Raw genomic sequence first — 22,350 nt, 5'->3', positions numbered from 1 at the left:
CCGGCCAACAAGAATAGTAACACCACAGCCCACCAAATGCATTTAAAAGGTACATCAGGCATAATGATTGCTTATTCCAGCACACTTTAGAGAAAAAGTCATCAATTTTTTTAGTTTACGAACAGCTGTAATTTGGGCATCCCTACTCGCAGCCCCAAAAACTAATAAATAGAGTTGAATTAATTAGTCTGCATTGTCAGTACATCCTTTCCTTGTCACGGAGGGATGCGATCACGTAGCTTTGAGCTGACGTCTCCCCATGTGGCTTAGCAGATGGCTCTTTGGAAGATTTTTCTTGCCCACTAATCCTATTTGTTAATTCTTCTGAGGAAGCTTGTCGAGAAGTCAGTGATACTCCTTTTATTGCCCACCTGTGGGATCCGTCTGAATGCAGAGACATCCAAATTCCCGTATGTGGATTAAGTCCTGTAATTTATGGTCTGATCCGCTGATGAGTTCAATTATGAGAGTGGCTTCCTCGTTCTCCATGGCTGCTATTGTGTGTGCAATGGGATTTCAATCTGAAGAGAGTTGCAATGATATCACTGCAATCCACTTGCACAATCTACTGTGATGCTACAAGGAACGATCTCTCGTTAAGTGTTTGACTGGATGTGACATCTTCTAGGGTTATCCCTTTGTCTACAAGTTTGCCACGTGCTGTGACCATACAGCTTACAGGGACTTCATCTTTATTGGGTTTTGGGTGCATTCCATCATGGCAGGGATAGTATGAACAGATGGGCACAAGCATGAGCCAAATAATACCAGGTTTGGTAAGGTATCAATGGGTTGGTGGAGGATATCAAAAGCAAAGCTGTTCATTCAACATATATCGAGTTAAATTTTACTGCACATTACACTTTGTAAAGAGAAACTTTGAACGTTGGCTTGGCAAAGCCTTGTCTGGAAGCTTTAGTTCAGTTTACAGTCTGAAGGTTATGTAGGCGTTATAGATACAACGCTAGATAGAACGCTAGATAGAACGCTAGATAGAACGCTAAATAGAACGCTAGATAGAACGCTAGATAGAACGCTAGATAGAACGCTAGATAGAACGCTAGATAGAACGCTAGATAGAACGCTAGATAGAACGCTAGATAGAACGATAGATATAACGCTAGATAGAACGCTAGATAGAACGCTAGATAGAACGCTAGATAGAACGATAGATAGAACGATAGATAGAACGCTAGATAGAACGCTAGATAGAACGCTAGATAGAACGATAGATAGAACGATAGATAGAACGCTAGATAGAACGCTAGATAGAACGCTAGATAGAACGCTAGATAGAACGATAGATTTAACGCTAGATAGAACGCTAGATAGAACGCTAGATAGAACGCTAGATAGAACGCTAGATAGAACGCTAGATAGAACGGTTGGTTGGTTGATAGACAGATTGATAGAACATAAATTTTCATGCATTTTAGCTGTCATAATAAATGTAATTTCATGTCAAATAAATGCTTTATAATGGTCACTTTTTGTTTAGATTAAAATAGTTTTAAAGCAGAGTTATTTTAGTATTATTTATGTACTATCATAATACTATCATATTATTTTGAATAAGCTTATATTTGTATAAGTTTTATATTTTTTTTGTTGAGATTTCTGTTTCTTACATCATACTTCAGTTATAGTTTCAGTAATGTAAGTACTTATTTCAGATAGTTGGCAAAGCAACATTTTTAAGTTAAGTTTAAGTTTTAAGTTTTAAGCGCTAAAGACAAAGTAAGTGACAGACCGCAACGGTGACATTTCAAGGTTTAATCAGTAGATGTTATTTATTGGATGAAATGGTAAGTAGTGGACGCTCGCCCGGCGGCGATCCGGGTGACTGTCCAGAGATAAAGATACCGTACTGTCCAGACTGTCCGGATAAAGCCGTAATCGTCACAGACACTTCCACTCACATTTACTGTACTCGCTTGATATGATTTAGCAGAAAGCCACTTACAGTTCATATCCACTTCTTAAATATTTAAACGGAGAGATGTTTTGTAGAAAGTCCTGGCTGCTATTTTCATTCAATGAACATGAATGGGGATGGAGCTATAAAAATGACTTTATTCTGTGGGAAAAAAACAACAAGTTTTTTAATGACTATATATCCAATGTACTGAATATTGTATAGTATTATTTATTTATTTAATTATATAATTATAATTATTATAATTAGTAACTAATAAGTAATAATGATTATTATTGTTATTACTAAAACAAGGATGTGAGTGGCCAATTATTTTTAAATAATTTAATCATATAATAATACTAATAAAAAGCAAATTAACTAACAGTACATTATTACGAAATTTTATATAATTAGTAATTATTAATTATAATTAATATAAATGTATTATTATTATTATATCATTAAATTATTTAAAATAGTTTTAGAACTCACATTCTTGTTTTAGTTATAAAAATTATACCAACATCTTAAATAATAATAATAATAATAATACAGAATAAATTATAATGATAATAAAAGAAACATTATTATTATTATTATTTATTATGTTTTGCTATTAGTATTACTACTACTACTAAAACAAGAATGTGATTGCGGAAACTATTTTTAAATATCTGAATATTATGATGATGATAATAATAATAATAATAATAATAATAACTAAGAATGATTAAAATTTAATTATGTACTGAATATTGTAGCATAGTATTATTAATATAATTTCTAATTATTAATTATAATTAATTCATATGAACCTATTATTTATATTACTATTATTATGACAAACAAGGATGTGATTGCGAAACTATTTTAAATAATTCTGATGATAAAATAATACATGATTATTATTATTTTTCCTAAAACAAGCATTTTACTGCAAAATTACTTTAAATAACTCTGATGATTTAATAATAAAAATAATTCATTGGTAACACTTTATTTTACAGTGTCCATCTTACACGTTACATGTAGTTACTAAAGTAATTACTATAAATTGTGCATAATTACATGCAATTAACCTTAAACACAACCTAATCCTACCCTAACCCTATAGTAAGTACATGTAGTTAATTATTATTAATCAGTACTTAAATATATAATTACACTGTAACGCAGACACCCTAAAACAAAGTGTAAACAATTCATTAATTAAAATTATTAGTATTACTATAAAACAAATATTTAATAATACTACTAATAATAATAATTATTATTTTAAAATATTTTTGGCAATCAGATCCTTCCTTGTTTTAATTGCTAGGACTGAACCTGCAACCAGTGGCCTAGTTGTAGAGTAGATTATGGGGTATGAAACAGGGTTGAGGGGGGTGTGCAGGATCCCGTCTTTTCAGAGGCTTTAATTCCGCTCTAATCTCAGAGTCTAGTCCAAATGAACTAATCTATTGCCATATAGTGTAAAGTTGCAGCATCGGGGACTGACATTGCCTAAACCAGGCTACTTTCATTGTCAGACCTGATTAGAGGAAAGCCCAACAAAGATCCTAAATCCCACTGCAACATCCCAGTCAGGCCATGACTTTAAGGTCACACACACACACACACACACACACACACACACAGAGAGACAGAGAGAGAGAGAGAGAGAGAGAGAGAGAGAGAGAGAGAGAGAGAGAGAGAGAGAGAGAGAGAGAGAGAGAGAGAGAGAGAGAGAGAGAGAGAGAGACACAGAGAGAGAGAGAGAGAGAGAGAGACAGAGAGAGAGAGACAGAGAGAGAGAGAGAGAGAGACAGAGAGAGGTTAGAGCTGTCCAGCTATGACGTGGCAGTCATAAATCATATAAATCATATATATATATTAATATTACCAGCAAATCAATAAGATTGAAAAATGCATTCAAACTTTTTCTAAAAATAAAATTAAATAAAATCTTAGGGAGCCTTTTTAGTGAGGCAGAAAAAAAAAAAAAAGGTATAGGGAAGTGGCGATTCTTGTACAGGTAAAACAATAATCTCTTAATTTTCCTCGCAGGAATCCTTCAGTATCCTCAGGAATAATCTCCCAGTCAACAACATTTGAATTAGTGAGAGAAAGAGATGGCACCCAGCAGCGGCCGCTTTAAATCCCATTCCCATCCAAACACTGCCCCATCTGCTCCGATCGACAACACTCGCCCACTCTCCTTCAATCCCACTCCGTTCATGCGTATTCAACCCTATTCCCCAATGAAGGATGAGTTTCATGTATAGTACTCATATTGGGATGATATATACAAAACGTACATCTCTGATTTCATCACATTTTCCGCCATATTGGATTTTGTCCAAAACCTATTTTTGCAAACTAGTCCTAGGGTTTTCGCCCGATTGGAACCAAACCAGGGTAGAAATATTCTATATATATTCTATATTCTAGTCAATCACTAATTATCAGAATTTTTTTATTTTCGATTCACCATCGCGGAAAAAAAAATAGAAGTGGGTGTGGCCACTTTTACTAAAATGGCTTAGCCTGGGAAAACCTAGACAACTTCGAGCAAATTTAGATTTGCTCTGAAAGTTAGTCTGGCAAAGAGCTCATTCAAGCCCATTTCCAATCCGCCGAAATCGCGGCAACAATCAGAAACGTTGGGGCGGGGTTTACACGATGACGACAGCGCTGGGATTTTGAAGCAGATTTTGTAGCCTACATTACAAAGATGGATGCCGCCGTCGAACATCACTCGTTCCAATCAGCGATCGCGTCTGTTTTAAGCGATTTGAACGTTTCCTTTTTGTTAAAAACCGAGCAAAGAACAACACTCGGAGATGTTTCTCCGCCGCTCTGCAAACGTCATCTCCTTCATCGCTCTGATTGGGTTTAGGTCTATCCGCGACATCCGTTGGTGACGCCCCTCTGGAAATGATTTGTCTATGACGCTTTGCCAGACCATAACTCAGTTACAACTGAGAATGGTCTGGTTTTAACCAGGCTAAAAATGGCTATAACCTTTGAACCAAATGAGATATTTTCACCAAACTTGGTACACATATGAGCAGAGCTTGGCTTCTTGGTAGCATGAACAGAGGTGTAATTACACAACCGTTAATGCAAATGACTTGAAAATGGGGACAGTCCCGTATCTTGAAAACAATGGCCGACATCGAACAATGAAATTTGAACACCTATTAGACAAGGTTACCAGAGGCTGATCGGAATGAAACTCCATGGGTCTGTTTGACCCTAAAGGTCTGTGAGAATCTTTACACATGGGTGTATATGATATTACGTGATGTTTAACACATACATACAATATTCATATCATATGTTAGGTCTCCTCATTCTGAACAATTTTGCATCAAGAACCACTAAAGCATGGACATTTTGCTGCATAGTGAACATAGCTTTTCTATGATAAGTAGACTCTATTTTGCATTCTCACATTATTTTTTAAGACAATTAAGCATATTACAGCCAAATATGCTTTTTTATATTAGGTTTTATATTCAAACTATTCACAAATAATATATAAAATTGACCCCGACACTCTTTGTAATTTTTTCTTCTTCTTTGAAAGACCCACAAATTGCACAGTTAGCAAATGTTTCCATTTAGGCTACTACTAAATACTTGAATTCTTTGTTGTCATGCATCCAATTAATACAAGACTAAATCTATACTTATTTTCTTTGGAAGCAAAACGCACACGAAAAACCAATCAGCGTGGGCCATCAAACCTTTTTCCAAAGCGAATGCTTAAAGTAGCGCAGCAGGGGTTGATAATGCCTGTACAGTGAAAGCTAGCTTTCATTTTCTTTCAAAAACGTTCATTTCTTTTCATCACTCTCCATTTTGAAAGTTTTCCATTAATGAAAAGCATTTTAAATATATGCCAGGTACTGGATAAATACAGTTTATGATGTTTATTATTATTTTAGTAGGCAGTGAGGGGTCCAGCTGAGCTCTGGCCAACTCACACAAACATTCGAGAAAAGCAGGGCAATGCTTTGTGTTTCAACTTCATCACAGACGGTCGTGTTCTCTTGTGGCTCTGGAAAAAGGACTGCTTTTATGTTCTTCTTTTGTCTTTAATGGACCAAATAACTGCATTATGGGGCTTCCAGAACTGCTTGAACTCTCAGAAACACAATGCTTGTTTGTAGTGATGGCACTATTGGTTCCAGCTGCCGCTGTCAGGGATATATTTTTAGATTTAGGGATGTTCCGTCAGTAAAAGCATTACTCAGAATAAGATCACTTGGAAATCTGCTGATAAAACTCAAAGATAATTTAAGTCAAAATCTGCTAAGGAGTCATACTGAAACAACAGTTTTAAAAAGTGACTTTTTCACTATTATTTACAACAGGATCTGCATTTTAATAGCAAAACAGTAACATGTAATTAATTTAAGCCACGGAATAAACTTCATTCGGTAAAATAAGTATGATGAACTACACAAAAAGCATTTCGAACAGCTCAAGCACATTTTATATATTACCCAAGCATATTTCACCCCTTATGCATGTTATCACGTCCGTCAAAAACTAGCTGTCGGCTGGAATATTAGAATAAAAAAACATCGATATAACAGATTAATGGGCATTAATCACTTCAGTGAATACTTGGCGGTTAAGAAATCAATTATTGAATCCAAACTAAATCCCGTTTTCAAATCAATATCATTTGAATATCACAACATCGATCTCTGTCAAAAAAGAAAGTGCACAATACACGGTAGTATTTGCGTGAAGCGAGTCACGCATTTCCTGGAAAACCCACTACCGGATGTTTTGACCACATCATTGCTTTCCGAGAAGAGTCTGTCAGAGACGATAACATGCATAATACAACACACGAGTATAAATCTGTTCTTCACTTGCTGAAATTGATTCGGAAGGACCAGGAACTGAGTGAAATACTTCACACTGCATGCTAAAGAGAATAAACGCCAATACAACTGAAAAACTTCGCAGGGTTAGTGAACATCATTCAACGTGTCGGAATAGGGATTCTAACATTCCTGATTTGAATGTTTTCAATCATTTTCTATTCTTAACTGATCTTTTTTTCCTCATATATAACTTTGGCAATAGATGAACCGTCAAATGAGAGATCTTGAGATGATTCCCATGTAGTCGTCCAATTTGACTCGAATGCCTATGTAACATATAGGCCTATTATAAACTTGACAGGTGACTTATTTATAAAATGTAGTTTGAATACTTTCTTAGTTGTTTATAAGATTAAGGCAATTATCAAAGTTTGATCAAATGTTGTTTCGTTTTCCAATAAAAGATGATACATTTGTACATGATTTGTTACATTTAATTACCACTTGCTACACTATGTAGCTTCAGTGGAGGAAGTACTGAATCTCAGTACTTAAGTAAAAGTACAAATAACCAGAGACATATTTACTTTAGTGAAAGTAGAAGTACCACAATGACAACCCTACTTAAGTAAAAAGTACCTGATTTTAAATGTACTTTAAGTATTAAAAGTAAAAGTACTTGCATGACAATTTATTCTCTATATTCTAACGATTAATAAAACAGTTCATCCTAACTCATTCAACCTAATAATCCTATAATGATGTTCAATAATGATGGAAAAGCCGTTATTTTAAAAGTTTTTGTCACCATTTCTGAACAAGCTTGCAATTAGGCAATATACACATCTAGCTTAACTTGACGGGGTTTGGCTGTAAACGCGATTAATTTATGGCGTAATTCTGAACCTCTTGGCTTGCCATACTAATCCTAACCAAACGTATAATAGGCTACACACGCAACCCACACCACTACTAAACCTACCCATGCGTATCCTATGCACGTAAAAACAAATTTCCCCGTATAAATTGCACGGTAAACACACTGCGTGACGGGGTTGATATGGCAACCAAACTTCACTGGTGAGACAAACGTGCGACGAACGGACGGTCAGGATGACGTTTTGGCAGGGGAAAACTGATCAGAAAATGTAACAGAACGTTGTAGAAATGTAGTGGAGTAAAAAGTATAATAATTGCTGCAAAATGTAACGAAGTAAAAGTAATAAGTATGCACTATTGATTCTACTTAAGTAAAGATATGTGAAAAATGTACTTAAGTAAAGTAACAAAGTATTTGTACTTCGTTACATTCCACCACTACTGATAACAGATGTAAGATTTGTTGCTGCTGCTGCATAAATAGACCGGAGCAGATCTAGACAGGTGGAGCTGGGGGAGGTGGAGGGGTTCAGAGGAAATCAGATAGCGCACCGAAGGACTAGCTTACTGCAAACACTGAACCAGACTATTTAAATGTTGAGCAAGCAATCTCACTGATGCAGGATCAGCAAAGGCCAATCATCCACCATGCGGAAATAGCTTGCAGATCGCATGTAAATGACCTATTAGCCTGCGCCCTCTAGAGTTTCATGACTGAAATAGATATGTACGTACATATATATGGTACATATATATATATATATATATATACATATACATATACTATGAGGTATTAAAATAAGAAATTCAAACTCAATTTAAAATATTCAACTTTTTTTATTCAAGTAAACTAAATATTTGTGCAGAAATCAATAAAACGGATGGAATTGCATCACGTTTAAAAAGCCATTTTAATACAAATAAATACAAAGTTAAATTATAAATATATCCTTTATCTTTTAATCAGTAAAAAACAAACAAAAAAAAGCAAACAAACAAAATGACAGGCCCTAACTGTTGTTTGTATACTGAGAGGACATGTTCCCGCTGTTGTTATTTGAGGCTCTGCTCAGCCCCGCCCCCTTGTCTCCGGTACAGCTGCAGCACCAGCTCCCGCAGCTCCTTCCTTTTCATGCGCACCTGATTCCGTGGAAACCAATGCTCCAATCGCAGAGGGAGATCGAAGTGAACCACTGGATTCTGAGTGGAGAAAGTTGAACAAATCAAGGACCGATTTATGGCTCATCGCCAAGTATTTACTTCACGACCGCTAAAAAACACGACACGAGTACGAATGTAATCTGGATGTACTACATTCCCCATGTTGTCATTATCACGTGATCTATCATCAGTTGCGTCGCTTCACTGCCATTCATCAATCCTCTCCCGTGGCCTCATGGGATAGTAAAGTGTCCATCGTATCCACACTTCAGTGTCTCGCAGGAAGTAGTAGGTCATCCGGGGACTTTTGCCAACTCTTTTATGAGTACTGCGAATTTCTGACATACTTCTTTTGTCACATACTGTTTATCGCCTACTATATAGTAGGGAAGTATGTGATTTCAGATGCAGCCTATGAAAAGCTGACATTTGGAAGCTGGTTAGGACACTGCAAAATAAAAATCTCGTGTTCCGCATAGGATTGGTTTGCGATGGTAGGGCTAGGGTTAGGTATTAGGTATTAACAACTAACTTAATACTTAAAATGATGCAGTTTTACATTTCTAGCGTAGTACATGCTTTACTTCAAACTGATACTCAGTTCAAGGCTGCAAACAAATCAGGTGTAACTTGAGTTCCTGAGATCCCAATCTCTTACTTGCGTTACTGAAAATCCCACTGAACGGCTGAGCGCAAAATGTCAAGCGACTTGGATGACCGACGTGTCTCTAGTGCTGAAACGTTAGACTGTACTCTGACATTTAGCACCGAGGGATCTAAAAAGCACCGACCCGGTACAGAAAGCACCACGTAGGCGAGGTATCGGGAGAAAGACGACATTATGCTATCGGCTCAGTATGTAGGTACCTGTAGGAAGCTCTCCACGTACTGCAGCAGGTACAGGCCACAGTCGCTGCTGTTGTCCTGGAGCGGAACCCTACAGAGACTCCCACTTAAGCTCTCACTGGTAAAAGTTCGAGCGCATCCTTTCCGAACCTCCCACTCCACCTGCAGGTACCTGAGGGATGACATCCACAGGTGAATCACAGGGATGTAGTATGAAGCCACATTTAGTTCTCTGACATGACTAAACATAATGAAACCTGTCCAAACTAGAGCTGCCACATATATCGAGATTAAATCAACATCGTGATATGGCTTAGTGTGATTGTCAAATTGCACAGGCTGCAATTGAATGAATATATGCATATGCGCTACCGGTTTCAGAGTGAAGCGTGGCATTTACACACCTGATATTAAGCGTGTAAATGAACACACAGAACACTTCACTCTGAAACCAGTAGTGCATGTTTTTATTTGCTGGGTTACCGTTCGAAAATGAAGAAATTACGACGTAAATATTAGTACAGCGAAATAAATAAATTAAATTTCTCAATTTTTATCTTATAGGGCTATAGTGTTATTACAACAGTGTTTTTTTTATGTTTTTATTTTTAGTAATAATCATATCATTTCATTATCCATTATCCAAATCAAATCTTTTTTTTATTTTACAGTCATTTGAATTGGTCAAAAACTGTGGGAATGGGGCCTATGAAAGTATGAAAATACCTCCTATGAAAATATTTAAAAAATTGGACTGCAAGTAAATTTCACGAATTAATTAAGAAATGTCAAGTAACACATTGAATTAAACATCACATTTTTAAGCTTTTCCTAAATCATTCAGCCCTAAAAATATTTTGTCATTAAAGTTGCCATGAAATCAAAATTGACAATACATTTTTTGCAGTATATAGCAGTATTTATTATAAAAGATTAATCTGTGCACAACTTGTTGTTTTTTTAAATCATGTGTCATCGTAAACTTTATTCCAAATAACTTCTCTGAGAATATTTTTACTTGCACGGGGGCTCACATAAGATCCACCAATAGCAAACCACAACCATCCAATCAATTCCTGATGGACCGAATTGATGGACCGAATCAAGTCCCGCCCTTCCTGTTTCACTCGGATATACGTCACAATATGAAAGAGTGCACTATCGCACCTTCAGCTTCATGCCGACTTTAGTCTTCAGAGTATAAAGCAATTTTTCAGCCTTTTAAAAAATAATTTTTTATCTAAAATCATCCCACTCACTCTATATTGATTAATTCTTTCCACATATAGCTATTCAAGTCATCTGGGGAAAATGTATTTTTTTAATAAATCACAGAAAAACTAAATAATTGAATTGTCAGTTTTTTTTCCAATATCATGCAGTCCTAGTCCAAATACAGTTAAACATCAATACAAATAACAGCAATTGCATAAATCCATTCCTGTAATTGTAATTGCATTCCGGTGAATGACTCACTCTCGTAATAGTGTGTAGATCCGCTGGTGGTAAGAAAGCTTTAGAGAGTCCATGACCAGAATACAGGGCCTGAGGTTCAACCGGGGAAACAGACAAAACAGCGGATCAGATAACGGGATCAGGAAACCATCTCACCCGAGGAGCCCTCTTTTAGCACGAGGCTAATACAGTGTCGTGAAGAAGTATTTGACCCCATGATATTTGCCCCCTGAGATCAAGAGATTGACGATGTTTACCTCCTGCAGACGGTCTCTCTTGTGCAACTGTGAGCTGTGCAGTCCTAAAAACACACAAAGACCCATCAGATTCCCTCATGCCGTACATAAAAATCAGTTAATAAACTGAAGTTCAAACTGTAACGTCATTCCAAAGATCGTCTGATGATATCGGAGAATTTAAAATGTGTGTGTAGTGAGATTACCGGTAGGTCATGTGATCTCGAGTCACTGAGTTTCAATCCCTTTCCTTTTGGCAGCTGTGAATTGTCTGGAATAAAAAAAAAAATATATATATATATTTAAATTATTACTCTGTTCTGAAAGTTGGCTTCTCTTTACGATAAGGGCACAAAATGTTTTTGGAGTGAGAACTATTAGATATGTTTAATAAAATATTTTATTGTTTAAAAAAAAGATCTTTCATGAAAAGAGAAAAGACTAATAGAGAATAACTTCAAAATTCATAATTAGTCTGACAACAATGGCACACACACACACAAACACACACACTTGCATTCATCAACCTCAGCCATTGAACTCTGTTACCAATGGTATTTTTTAATAAATAAATAAAAGATTTTTTTTTTTAAAAAGGGATAGCATAATCAAATTTAATAATCAATTCAACTTCAACCCTGGTAAAAAAAATATATATATATATATATTAGGGCTGTCAAACGATTAATCACGATTAATCGCATCCAAAATAAAAGTTTGTGTTTACATAATATATGTGTGTGTACTGTGTATAATTATTTTTAATACATAAATACCCACACACGCATGTGTTTTTAAGAAATATTTGCATGTATATACTTTATATAGACTGAATGTAGCCTATATATAATGTATATTTTATATAAATATAAACATTTTATATATAAATAACATATTTTTCTTAAATATATACGTGTGTGCATTTATATACAAAATAATTATACACAGTACACACACATTAATCATTTGACAGCCCTAATATATATATATATATATATATATATATATATATATATATATATATATATATATATTTATTTTATTTTTTATGTAAAAAATATATATAAAAAAATATATATATATATATATATATATATTTTTTTTTCCAGGGTTGAAGTTGAATTGATTATTAAATTTAAATATATATATATATATATATATATATATATAAAATAAGATAAAATAAAATCATATATAAATACATACATATTGTATTTGAAGGTGTGAGTGATACCTCTTTGACATTCCCCTGCTGAGCTCCCTTTGGCTGTCTGGCTCCCGTCCCGGGACACAGGGCCTTTGTCTCTCCACTGTACGTACTGAGTCCGTTCCAGACCGGGAAAGCAGATCACCACGAGGTACCAGTGAGCCCTGGACAGACAGTAAACAGAGAAAACAGCACAGGAAGTGGAAGTCAGTGATCTGTGATAAAGCCTTATTTCCATTGCCAAAAACATCCTGTAGCAGTCGGTCTGGATCCTGATACTGCTTCAACAACAACAACAACAACATTTCTTTCTCTTTTGACGTTATTCAATATAAACAGAATATTTATGTATCTGTTCTGAAATGGCAAAAAAAGAAACAATATTTACCTACATATATTTCAACTAAAACTACTATGCTTAAAAAAAAAAACTATGAAATTATATAGGCTACTAACTCATTTTAATCTGCTAAAATTCATAAGAAATAGCAATATTAAATGTATTGAACGCTGAATACTGAATGTATTATTAAACATTATATATATAATGGCATGCAATATTTTTTGAGATATATTTAAATGGACCATTTGTTAATGTACGTTAATAGAAATGTACCAAGATACCAAGGATTGCAGAACTAATCTAATGAAACGCTCTAATTTTCCACATGAAAGTGCATTCAAATCTGAAAATGAACAATTCGCCAGCACAATCATTGTGAAAACACTGTGCATATTTGCTATATCACCCAGTCCTAGTACAAGATCGGCTAATCCCAGAACTGGGAGAATGTACATTCCCAAGCTTGCGAATCATCTGTGTGCCATGTTGTACTGTGCGAGTGTGCGCATGTACATGTTTCAGAGAATGTCCTAATGTGGCAATTTGCTTTTATGAGAACATGGAGTACGACGTCAGAATTCCTCGTTCCCTCTCTCTTGGAATTACAGACTCGTTTGACCTTGTTTAAGTGATTTATCCTCTCGTCCATAAAGCACAATCCAATATCCTCCACTGTCCTCGGATATCAAACAATGCTGAACATCTACACGGGGCTTCCTCGTTCAGCTTGGTCATAAAAACAAAAGAACAGTCTGTAACGCGAGTCTGAGATGTCGTAACTATTTGCGAGGATTTGCGCAACTCTCTGACGTCGAAAGTACACCAAGGTGACAGTCTTGATTAGTTTTGTCTCATTTTACTTGTTGGGAATTCGCTCTGTTCCGAAACATCAAGTTTCTGGAAATATTGATTATAAATAACCATACAGTACTGTTCAAAAGTTTAGGGTCAGTAAGATTTCTTTTTTGTTTGTTTTTTAAATAAATGAATACTTTTATTCAACAAAGACAAATTAAATTGATCAAAAGTGACAGTAAGCACATTTATGTTACAAAATATTTATTTTTATATAAATGCTGTTCTTTAAAATATTAAGCTGTATTTTCAACATTGATAATAATAATAAATGTTTTTTGAGCATCAAATCAGCATATTAGAATGATTTCTGAAGGATCATGTGACACTGAAGACTGGAGTAATGATGCTGAAAATTCAGCTTTGATCACAGGAATAAATTACAGTTTAAAATATATTCAAATAGAAAACAGTTTTTTAAAATGTTAATAATATTTCACAAAATGTCTGTTTTTACTGTATTTGTGATTATATAAATGCAGCCTTGGTGACAACAAAAAAATAATAATAATAATAATAATATATTACATTAAATCTTATATATATATATATATATATATATATATATATATTTAGATTTATCTAGATTAGCACCCTATATATATATATATATATATATATATATATATATATATATATATATATAACTCAGTATTTGGTGCTAATCTGAATCGTGCATATGTGCGTTTTAAATTTAAATTGCCCACTTACTCCTGATTAACGGGTATAAAAAGGTAGTCTTTGCTAAAGATGTCCACGTGACGGGTCCATGTTCTCACTCTCTGATGTCGTCTGTGTGGGGCTCTGAGGGAAAACACCACATAGACATTCCCATCAGCATGAAACTCACAATTTAGCAAGAAATTTTGGAATTTAGGAAACTTTAGGGTGTACTGTCCCTTTAAATGCTTAAACTGGATTTAAAGAGACAGTACACCCAAAAATGAAAGTTCCTTTAGTGAATCTTGCTGGAAACCAAAGACTGTAAAAAGGTCTTTGAGTGATTTCTTACGTGCTGCCGGTCTCTTCCGGGCAGCTGGTGTCTTTTCGAGTAAGTTGTTTGTAGAAGAAGCTGCTGAAGATGTGAGATCTTTCGGCCACATCCTTGTCGGCTCTTTCCAACAGAAGGTACCTGAAGGGAGTGTTCAGTAGTAGGGTAAGGGAAAATATTACATCACATTTCACAAGCTCAGAAGTAGCATTGGACTCACTTGAGGTAGAAGTCGATGATGACGTCGTTGAGAAACTCGCCATCCTTGAGGCACTCCAGGTCCTCGGTTGTCACTGTAATGCCGCCCTTGGAGGGGGGAGGGGGGTACTGGATCAGCCTGGTGGAAAATTTTCAAACAAAATGTAACTTCAGCTTCCAAAATTACAATCCTCTTTGCTAATCATGACATATCAATATTGACTTACAAATTAAATCTTAATTTCACTGCCCGTATGGAAACTTCAACAACTTGATGGAAAGTTAGTGGTATGGAAACCTCTCAAAAGGGCCAGGGAACGTCAACGTTTGGGTTCCAGCTACTGAGCTTATGGCTTAATCATTGCTTTCAGAAGAGAAATTAAAGGTGAAATATGTCATTTCTGCACCTCTAGTGGCACCAAAAAGAATTGTAAAAATAATGGCAAGTTAAAACAAGTTTTAAACACTTCCTCGTCTTCCATTGTGCGGACAAAAAGGCAAGTCCAACCTAAAACTAAGGCAAGTCAATCAATATAAATAAATATGTATGATTTCTTTGAAACACAAATAGGTAATTTAACCAGTGTTTATCATATAATGGGACGCATTCACCTTTCTAAAGACTGGTTGTCAATTAGAAGATTAAGACATTTTAAAACAATGTGCATATAGTTGTGTATAATGTTGTTGTTTTTTTGGCTTCAGTAAATATTTTTCAGATAATACTTCAGTATTTAATATATATTTATTTTGATTGTAATGCAATGACAACTTAAAAAGTCCATTATTTAATTGTGCAAAAAACATTTAGAAAAGAGTGGTGCAGGGATAATGTATTTCTGTAGGCAAAAAAAAAAAAGGGCTGTGGTGAACACAAGCTCAAGTTACTTTCACGTTTTTTTTTTCTATGGCATAAAATACCTTGTGATTTTTAAAGATTTTACTTGTTGTCAGGGACATTAATCATCATCATCCACAAGTAAACTCATCAACTCCGCTTTCACAGCCTTGTTATGTTTAGAATAACGCTCTTGCAAACTATTATAATGCAAACATTCAAAGGATTCTTTTTAAAAATAGAGACTGAAAGAGTTGTTGAAGCTTAACGACGGTGACGTTGAAGTCGTGCGACCGTAGTGTAGTTCGTTTATAGTCTACGTTTAGCTTTTTACTTCTGGCGATTGCATCTAGGCTTCGAAATTCTGAAGCTGTGTTCATTTGTGAAGATTATCATGATGAATAAAACATGCAAGAATCATAAACTTTTCTTGGTCACAGAGCTGATTTTCGGCAATAATTCAAAAAATTCACTGAAAAAAATCCTATTGAGTTTTTGTCGAGGGAACCAGGATGATGCGAACTTCCAGGCTGACCTACAAAAATACATTACTTAGGCACTCTATATCACATTTTTGTATCATTTTAAATGAGCCTGTATACATGAAAATATATAGCAGCCTTTATATTTTAGGAAATATATCATCATATTGGGGGGTACTTGGCATTAAACATCAACAGTACCTGCGGGCTAAGCTCTGTTGCCGGCTGTTGCTCCGGAGGGGTCTCCTGACCGTCGGCAAGCCGCTGGTCCCACTCACGTTCTCCTGTTGGGGAAAAGTGAACAAGGTCAGATCAGACTCTAAACAGTTGGTGATACTCCAAACACCTGTGGTTGGAGCACCCGAACCTACTGACCTTCTCAGTGGCTTCGGTTTCCACTCGAGCATGCAAATGGCACTGGATTTTGTTGAAAAGAGGATTGTAAATATGGGTTGGGAAAATGTAAAGAGAGCAAACATGATGTACTCAAAGTGGCAGTGGCGATATGGGTTCAGGAAAAGGAAAATAAAAAGTGAGAAGAGCGACGCCATGTGCTCTCTTTAGGGCGGATTGCCGGGCTCCATTTCTGTTGAGCGCTGAGCCAGATCATAAAACGCAAGAAAAGAAAGAAAGGAGAACGCGTCTGAGGTGGCCTACTTCCATCGCTGCCAGCTGGCACCATCAAAAGCGAAAAAGAACGTGTCACGCCCCAAGAGCCCTGACGCCCACACGCAGATGTTGCCCCAAAAAAGACCTACATACGTACTAAAGTTGTAGTACCCCCAAAATACAGCAGCCGTGAGCCCCCGCACACGTCATAAAGACTCTGGAGAGAGTGACACAACGGCCACTTCCACAGATCCCGAGAGAAAGGGAACTGCTCAGCTACTATCCCTAAAAGCAGCCAACTTTCCTTCTCCGTCTCATATCTACACACCAACACAGCCTCCATGGACCATGGCTAACCTCACTCCTGCTCTTATATTGGGCCGTATAATTCCTCTGGTGCCTCTATCATGCCTGCACTCAAGTTCCTGCCAATATCTGGCCAACCCATTGAACACTGGAAGAGGAAGCAATGGAGAGGGGCATAGCAATGGATAGATGGACAAAGGAACGAAGGATGAATGAATGAATGAATGAATGAATGAATGAATGAATGAATGAATGAATGAATGAATGAATGAATGAATGAATGAATGAATGAATGAATGAATGAATGAATGAATGAACGAACGAACGAACGAACGAACGAACGAACGAACGAACGAACGAACGAACGAACGAACGAACGAACGAACAAACTGATGGATGGATAAATTAATAGATGGATGGAAAAAAAGAAAGGATGAATGATGAAAGAAACTGAACTGTATGGATGGATAGAAGAAAAAAGAATAGATAAATGAATGGATGGATGGGTGGACAAAAGAAAGGATGAATGATGAAAGAAACTGAACTGTATGGATGGATAGAAGAAAATAGAATAGATAAATGAATGGATGGATGGGTGGACAAAAGAAAGGAAGAATGATTAAAGAAACTGAAGAGTGGATGGATGGACAGAAGAAAAAAAGAATAGATAGATGAATGGATGGATGGACAAAATAAATAAGGATGAAAAACTGAAGAATGGATGGACAGAAATGCACTGATGAATGGACGAATGGATGGACAGACAGACACAAGAAAAGGAAGGATAGGATAGACAAGATGGATGGATGGAAAAAATGAAAAATGGAAGAAAGAAATGGATGGATGGACAGAAAAAAGAATAGATGGAAGGACAGACGGGTGGACAAAACTAAATTGATGGACAGACTAAAGCATGGATGTATGCATGGACAAAGGAACAGATGGATAGACGGACAATCAGTGTTTGGATGGAAGTATAGATTAAAGAATGGATAAAATGATGGACAAAACAATGAAATTGATGTTTGGAAGGATGGGTGGATTTAAGAATGGATGAAATGATGGAAAAACAATGGATGGATGGATGGACATATGGACAGATAGATGGAAAGACAAATAAATGAAGTGTGGAAGGATGTATGGATGGATAAAATAATGACTGGATGGAATATATTAGATGGAAGGACCAACACAGCAATGACTGGATGGATGGACAGACGGATGTGTGTGCTGACCTTTGCGGTGTCCTGTCCAGCGTCCTTCACGTTCTGTCCCAGCAGTGAGAGGAGGTGTTCGCCCCGTGGGTGATAATGAAGCTGATTCAGCCCATCCGCCCAGGACAGAGCGTTACTCAAAGTGCCCTGGCCGTATTTCAGGCCAATCACGTCCATGAGAGACGCCAACAGGGCCGTCTGAAGGTCCTCCAACTGACCAGTCAACACCAGCAGGACAAAAGGACAGGCCTGTCCTGGAAAAACAATAGAAGAATATATAAACCACATTTTTTCATTTTTTTTTTTTTTTTTTTATTAATGGAGTTTGTTTGTCTACAGCATTTAACTCAGATCAGATGGTGGATGATCCATCTAGAAATGCTCACTGGGTGGCCAAAGTTAATAATAATAATAATAAAAAGTTTGCTCACACACATAATAGAACTCCAAACACATGAGCGCCAGACTGAATGAATTAATCTTTTAATGGCCGCCGATCACACACACACACGCACTGCAGGTAATGCCTGTATGTTAATGCTTTAATACTGGTTGAAGGCTTGTCACACAAGCTTCGATAACCGCATGGTGCCATTAAAACTGGCTGCGCTCTCATTACAGAGATCAAGGGTGTGTGTATAATGTGTATACTAAGCAGGGCTTGATACATGGTGACAGTCACAGCCAATCAGAAAACAGGGTAAGATGTTTAATATACAGTTATGAATAGCAGGATTTTGGACCAATGTTCAATGTTATTATTATCATTAATAATAATAACATTGAACAGTGTTATTATTATTATCATTAATAAATGTATTAATAAATGCCGTTTCTTGTATAAATGTTAATTATTGAACATGTTATTGAAAATAAATCACAATAAAGAGTAAAGAGGTCGTTAGTAAAGCTGTTTACAGTAGGATTGTACTATTTCTGATAAAAAAATTTTTTTTTTTTTTTTTGAATAATAATAAATATTATCATTATTATTATTATTAGATAAAAAAAATATTGAAAAAATCGGGGAGCCCTCGAAGTTTCTATTTTGTTGACAAAAGCCGGTTTATAAGTGTTTCTCATTACAAGTTTGGGAAGATATTTGGTGCATGTGCATTACAAAATCCAAGTTATAAGTGAACTTTTACATTTACCGTCAACAGAGCCGCTTTGAGACGCTGAAAACATCGAATCATGAGCGGTTTGTGTGTAAAAGAACACAGTGCCACACTTCACTCTGAAACACGCAGCGCACATAACTATTGGATTAAATCACAGCCTTTGCCATTTGATAAATCACACTAAGCCATATAGCGATATCATTTTTATTTCGATTAATCAGCCCTCATTTATCATTAATTAGCCCTAGTTTAAAGTTTCTGAGTAACTTCGCAACTTGGCGCATTCATATAAAAATATATATTAATAATAAAATCTATAAAAATTATTATAAAATATTTAAAAAACTAGGAAAAATGTATTTCGATTTACGGTACAAACATGCTTTATCCAATCAGATTTAAGAACCAGATCTGCTTTAAAATGTTCATTTTAGCACAACTACAACAGTGCAATAGCGACAACTACATTTTTGATGTCTACTACATAAACATTCTTTATGTACCATATGTATGGTCTTTATTTAAAGTCATTAGTGAAATGTTGACTTTATTTTGTATGACTTATCTTTTAAATCCCTCAAGAGTCAAGACAAGCCTAAAGTTCGACACATGTGCAGTACAACTGATTTTCTATACTCCACAAGATGTGAGAGGGCAGCACTGAGTCGCATCATTCACAAGACATTCGCTCTGAAGGATAGAAGAAGAAAAGTGGATCCGCGGTCGCACGCAAAAGTTTAGGACAAGAACCAAAACAAAAACGATGAATGCTATGCTGCTTTTGTTTTCCGTTTTTGGAACAGCGTGTTGTTTTGTATTGTTCTTTCTGCACTCTTCTTTGACAACTGCACATTACTACACAATATGACTACTGCATATTGCCACCTAGTGGACGCTTCTGTCTTAACAAGCACTTACTATGCGTACCATCCACGTATAAACAAAAATCGGGCAATTTCTTGGATCTATTTCAAGAAATCTCCAGTAGAGGCCTCACCTGAAGTGTGTACTGTGTGCAGCACGGACAGCTCTTTCTGAAGAAGCCTGGATTGAGCGTCCGACACCACGAGGAAGAGGAGAGAAGGGGCGGGCTCTTCCGTGCTCGGTAACAAACTGCCGTCACGGGACAGGCCGCCATCCCACACGCCGTATAAGCACAGCTGAGAGCATGACACGCTAACGGCTACCTCACCCTCCCCATCCACACCTACAAATACAAGAAACAAGCAGGATTATTTCACTTTGGTTACAGACATTTAAAATACAGCATGACGAAGCTTCACTAAAAAGTAAAAACAAAACGGTTGAGTAAATGATTCAATGATTTGCTCAAAACAAGCAAAAAGACACTTGTTGACACTGAACAAATCTTTACGGTGAACGGACTCAAAAAAGATTCAAATCATTGAGATGATTATAGTATGCATTACTATAATACATAGATAGTATAGTAGCCAGATAGTATTAGAGGGAAGGACAAGAATTGATTGGACAAAACATTTGTGGTCTATTTTACTAGAGAAAATATTTCAATATTTCATCAAAATGTATAAACTAGCTCGTCCTCCGAAACGACTATCCTGTTCCGTGGACGTCACATACTTTGCATACTTAGTAGCTCCTACATTTCATGACGAATGAACTTCGCAATGTTAAAAAGGTACGTTCTATATAGTCATAAATATGTGTAGTATGAATGTAATCTGGACGTACAACATTCATCATGTTGTCATTGTAACAAGACCTACACATTCACAACTTCTCTCCCGCCTTTTGGAATTTCGATAGAAATAATAGGTCTAAACTCTTTTATAAATACTACGAAGCTGGACATACTACTCTTTGCTCGTACTGATTTTTTGCTTACTATATAGTAGGCATTTTCAGACGCAGAATTAGACTGTGCAAGTTAATTATTAAAGCATAATGCTAACCAACAGCCAAATAGCTACTTAGCCATTGATTTAAATGGCACATTCTAGTACGTAACGCCCATTTGTTGCGATCTAAAGTGCCACCACATGTTTTCTCTTGTTAAAGATCCTCTTTCCCTCAGAAATACATCACATTACTAAAGTCAAATGGGTTTCGAACTAACTAACTTCTAGGCATGCACGTCAACACTAACAGCTAAAAGCCACAAACCGATGCCGAAGGCTGCTTAATTTGGCACAAATGATTATTGTCTCTCGAGTGGGCAGCTTATGTACAAAGACCATAGAGAGCTAAGAATAGAGAGACACTTGTCTGAAACCCTCATAAGCATCTTATAAGCATCTTATACACACACAGGTGCTCTATTGAACACATTCAGTAATACTGGGAATACTGAAGTCACACAGTTCTCTGCTCTTCCTCTGTCTCACACACATAAATAGAGCCTTAATCTGAGCCGTCTTAACGGTGAAACTAAGCGAGAGGAGGGAGAGAGAGAGGGAGAGAGAGAGAGAGAGAGAGAGAGAGAGAGAGAGAGAGGGTCACAGACAGTTGAGGAGAGCTGTCACCTGGGACAGAAGAGGGTGAAGGGTCAAAGAACTCTGCAGTCTGCTGGACGCTGATCCAATGAGCGAATCGGGTGTAATTACTCTTCTTCGCCACATGGGGCATTCTTTGTATATACACTATATATAAATCATCAGAAATGCTCACTGGATGTTTAAATTGTAAATCATTATTACACTAACTCACTCTTCTCTTTGCTAACATGCACGTCTCGTACACTATAATGTGAAACACCTGCTTAGACGAGTCTAGTTTTCAACGCTCTTCACAGCTTGAGCACCAGACTGAATAAATTAGTCCTTACAGTAATGGTCTCACACACACGCACGCACACACACGCACGCACGCGCGCACACATTT

The 22,350-nt window shown here is 36.3% G+C and overlaps 1 protein-coding gene across 3 annotated transcripts in view; it reads right to left on the bottom strand.

Annotated features, from left to right (window-relative positions):
* Positions 1–8,443: 8,443 nt before the first annotated feature.
* The window catches only part of senp7b (SUMO specific peptidase 7b), a 31,191-nt gene continuing 17,284 nt past the window's right edge, over positions 8,444–22,350 (bottom strand). For all 3 annotated transcript variants that reach the window (XM_056269717.1, XM_056269719.1, XM_056269718.1), the window contains exons 11-22: positions 20,486–20,695; positions 18,389–18,621; positions 16,440–16,522; positions 14,941–15,057; positions 14,742–14,861; positions 14,441–14,533; positions 12,559–12,695; positions 11,531–11,595; positions 11,346–11,389; positions 11,110–11,178; positions 9,655–9,805; positions 8,444–8,826 (exon numbers count right to left, since the gene is read on the bottom strand). In XM_056269717.1, coding sequence (XP_056125692.1) covers positions 8,680–8,826; positions 9,655–9,805; positions 11,110–11,178; positions 11,346–11,389; positions 11,531–11,595; positions 12,559–12,695; positions 14,441–14,533; positions 14,742–14,861; positions 14,941–15,057; positions 16,440–16,522; positions 18,389–18,621; positions 20,486–20,695 — 1,469 coding nt within the window. In that variant the 3' untranslated portion in view covers positions 8,444–8,679. The remainder of the gene's footprint in view (positions 8,827–9,654; positions 9,806–11,109; positions 11,179–11,345; positions 11,390–11,530; positions 11,596–12,558; positions 12,696–14,440; positions 14,534–14,741; positions 14,862–14,940; positions 15,058–16,439; positions 16,523–18,388; positions 18,622–20,485; positions 20,696–22,350) is intronic.

This window comes from Rhinichthys klamathensis, unplaced genomic scaffold (genome assembly GCF_029890125.1).
Source record: "Rhinichthys klamathensis goyatoka isolate OS25496 unplaced genomic scaffold, OSU_Roscu_1.1 h1tg000289l_1, whole genome shotgun sequence".
Classification (NCBI taxonomy): domain Eukaryota; kingdom Metazoa; phylum Chordata; class Actinopteri; order Cypriniformes; family Leuciscidae; genus Rhinichthys; species Rhinichthys klamathensis.
This window is presented reverse-complemented; position numbering and strand designations above follow the sequence as displayed.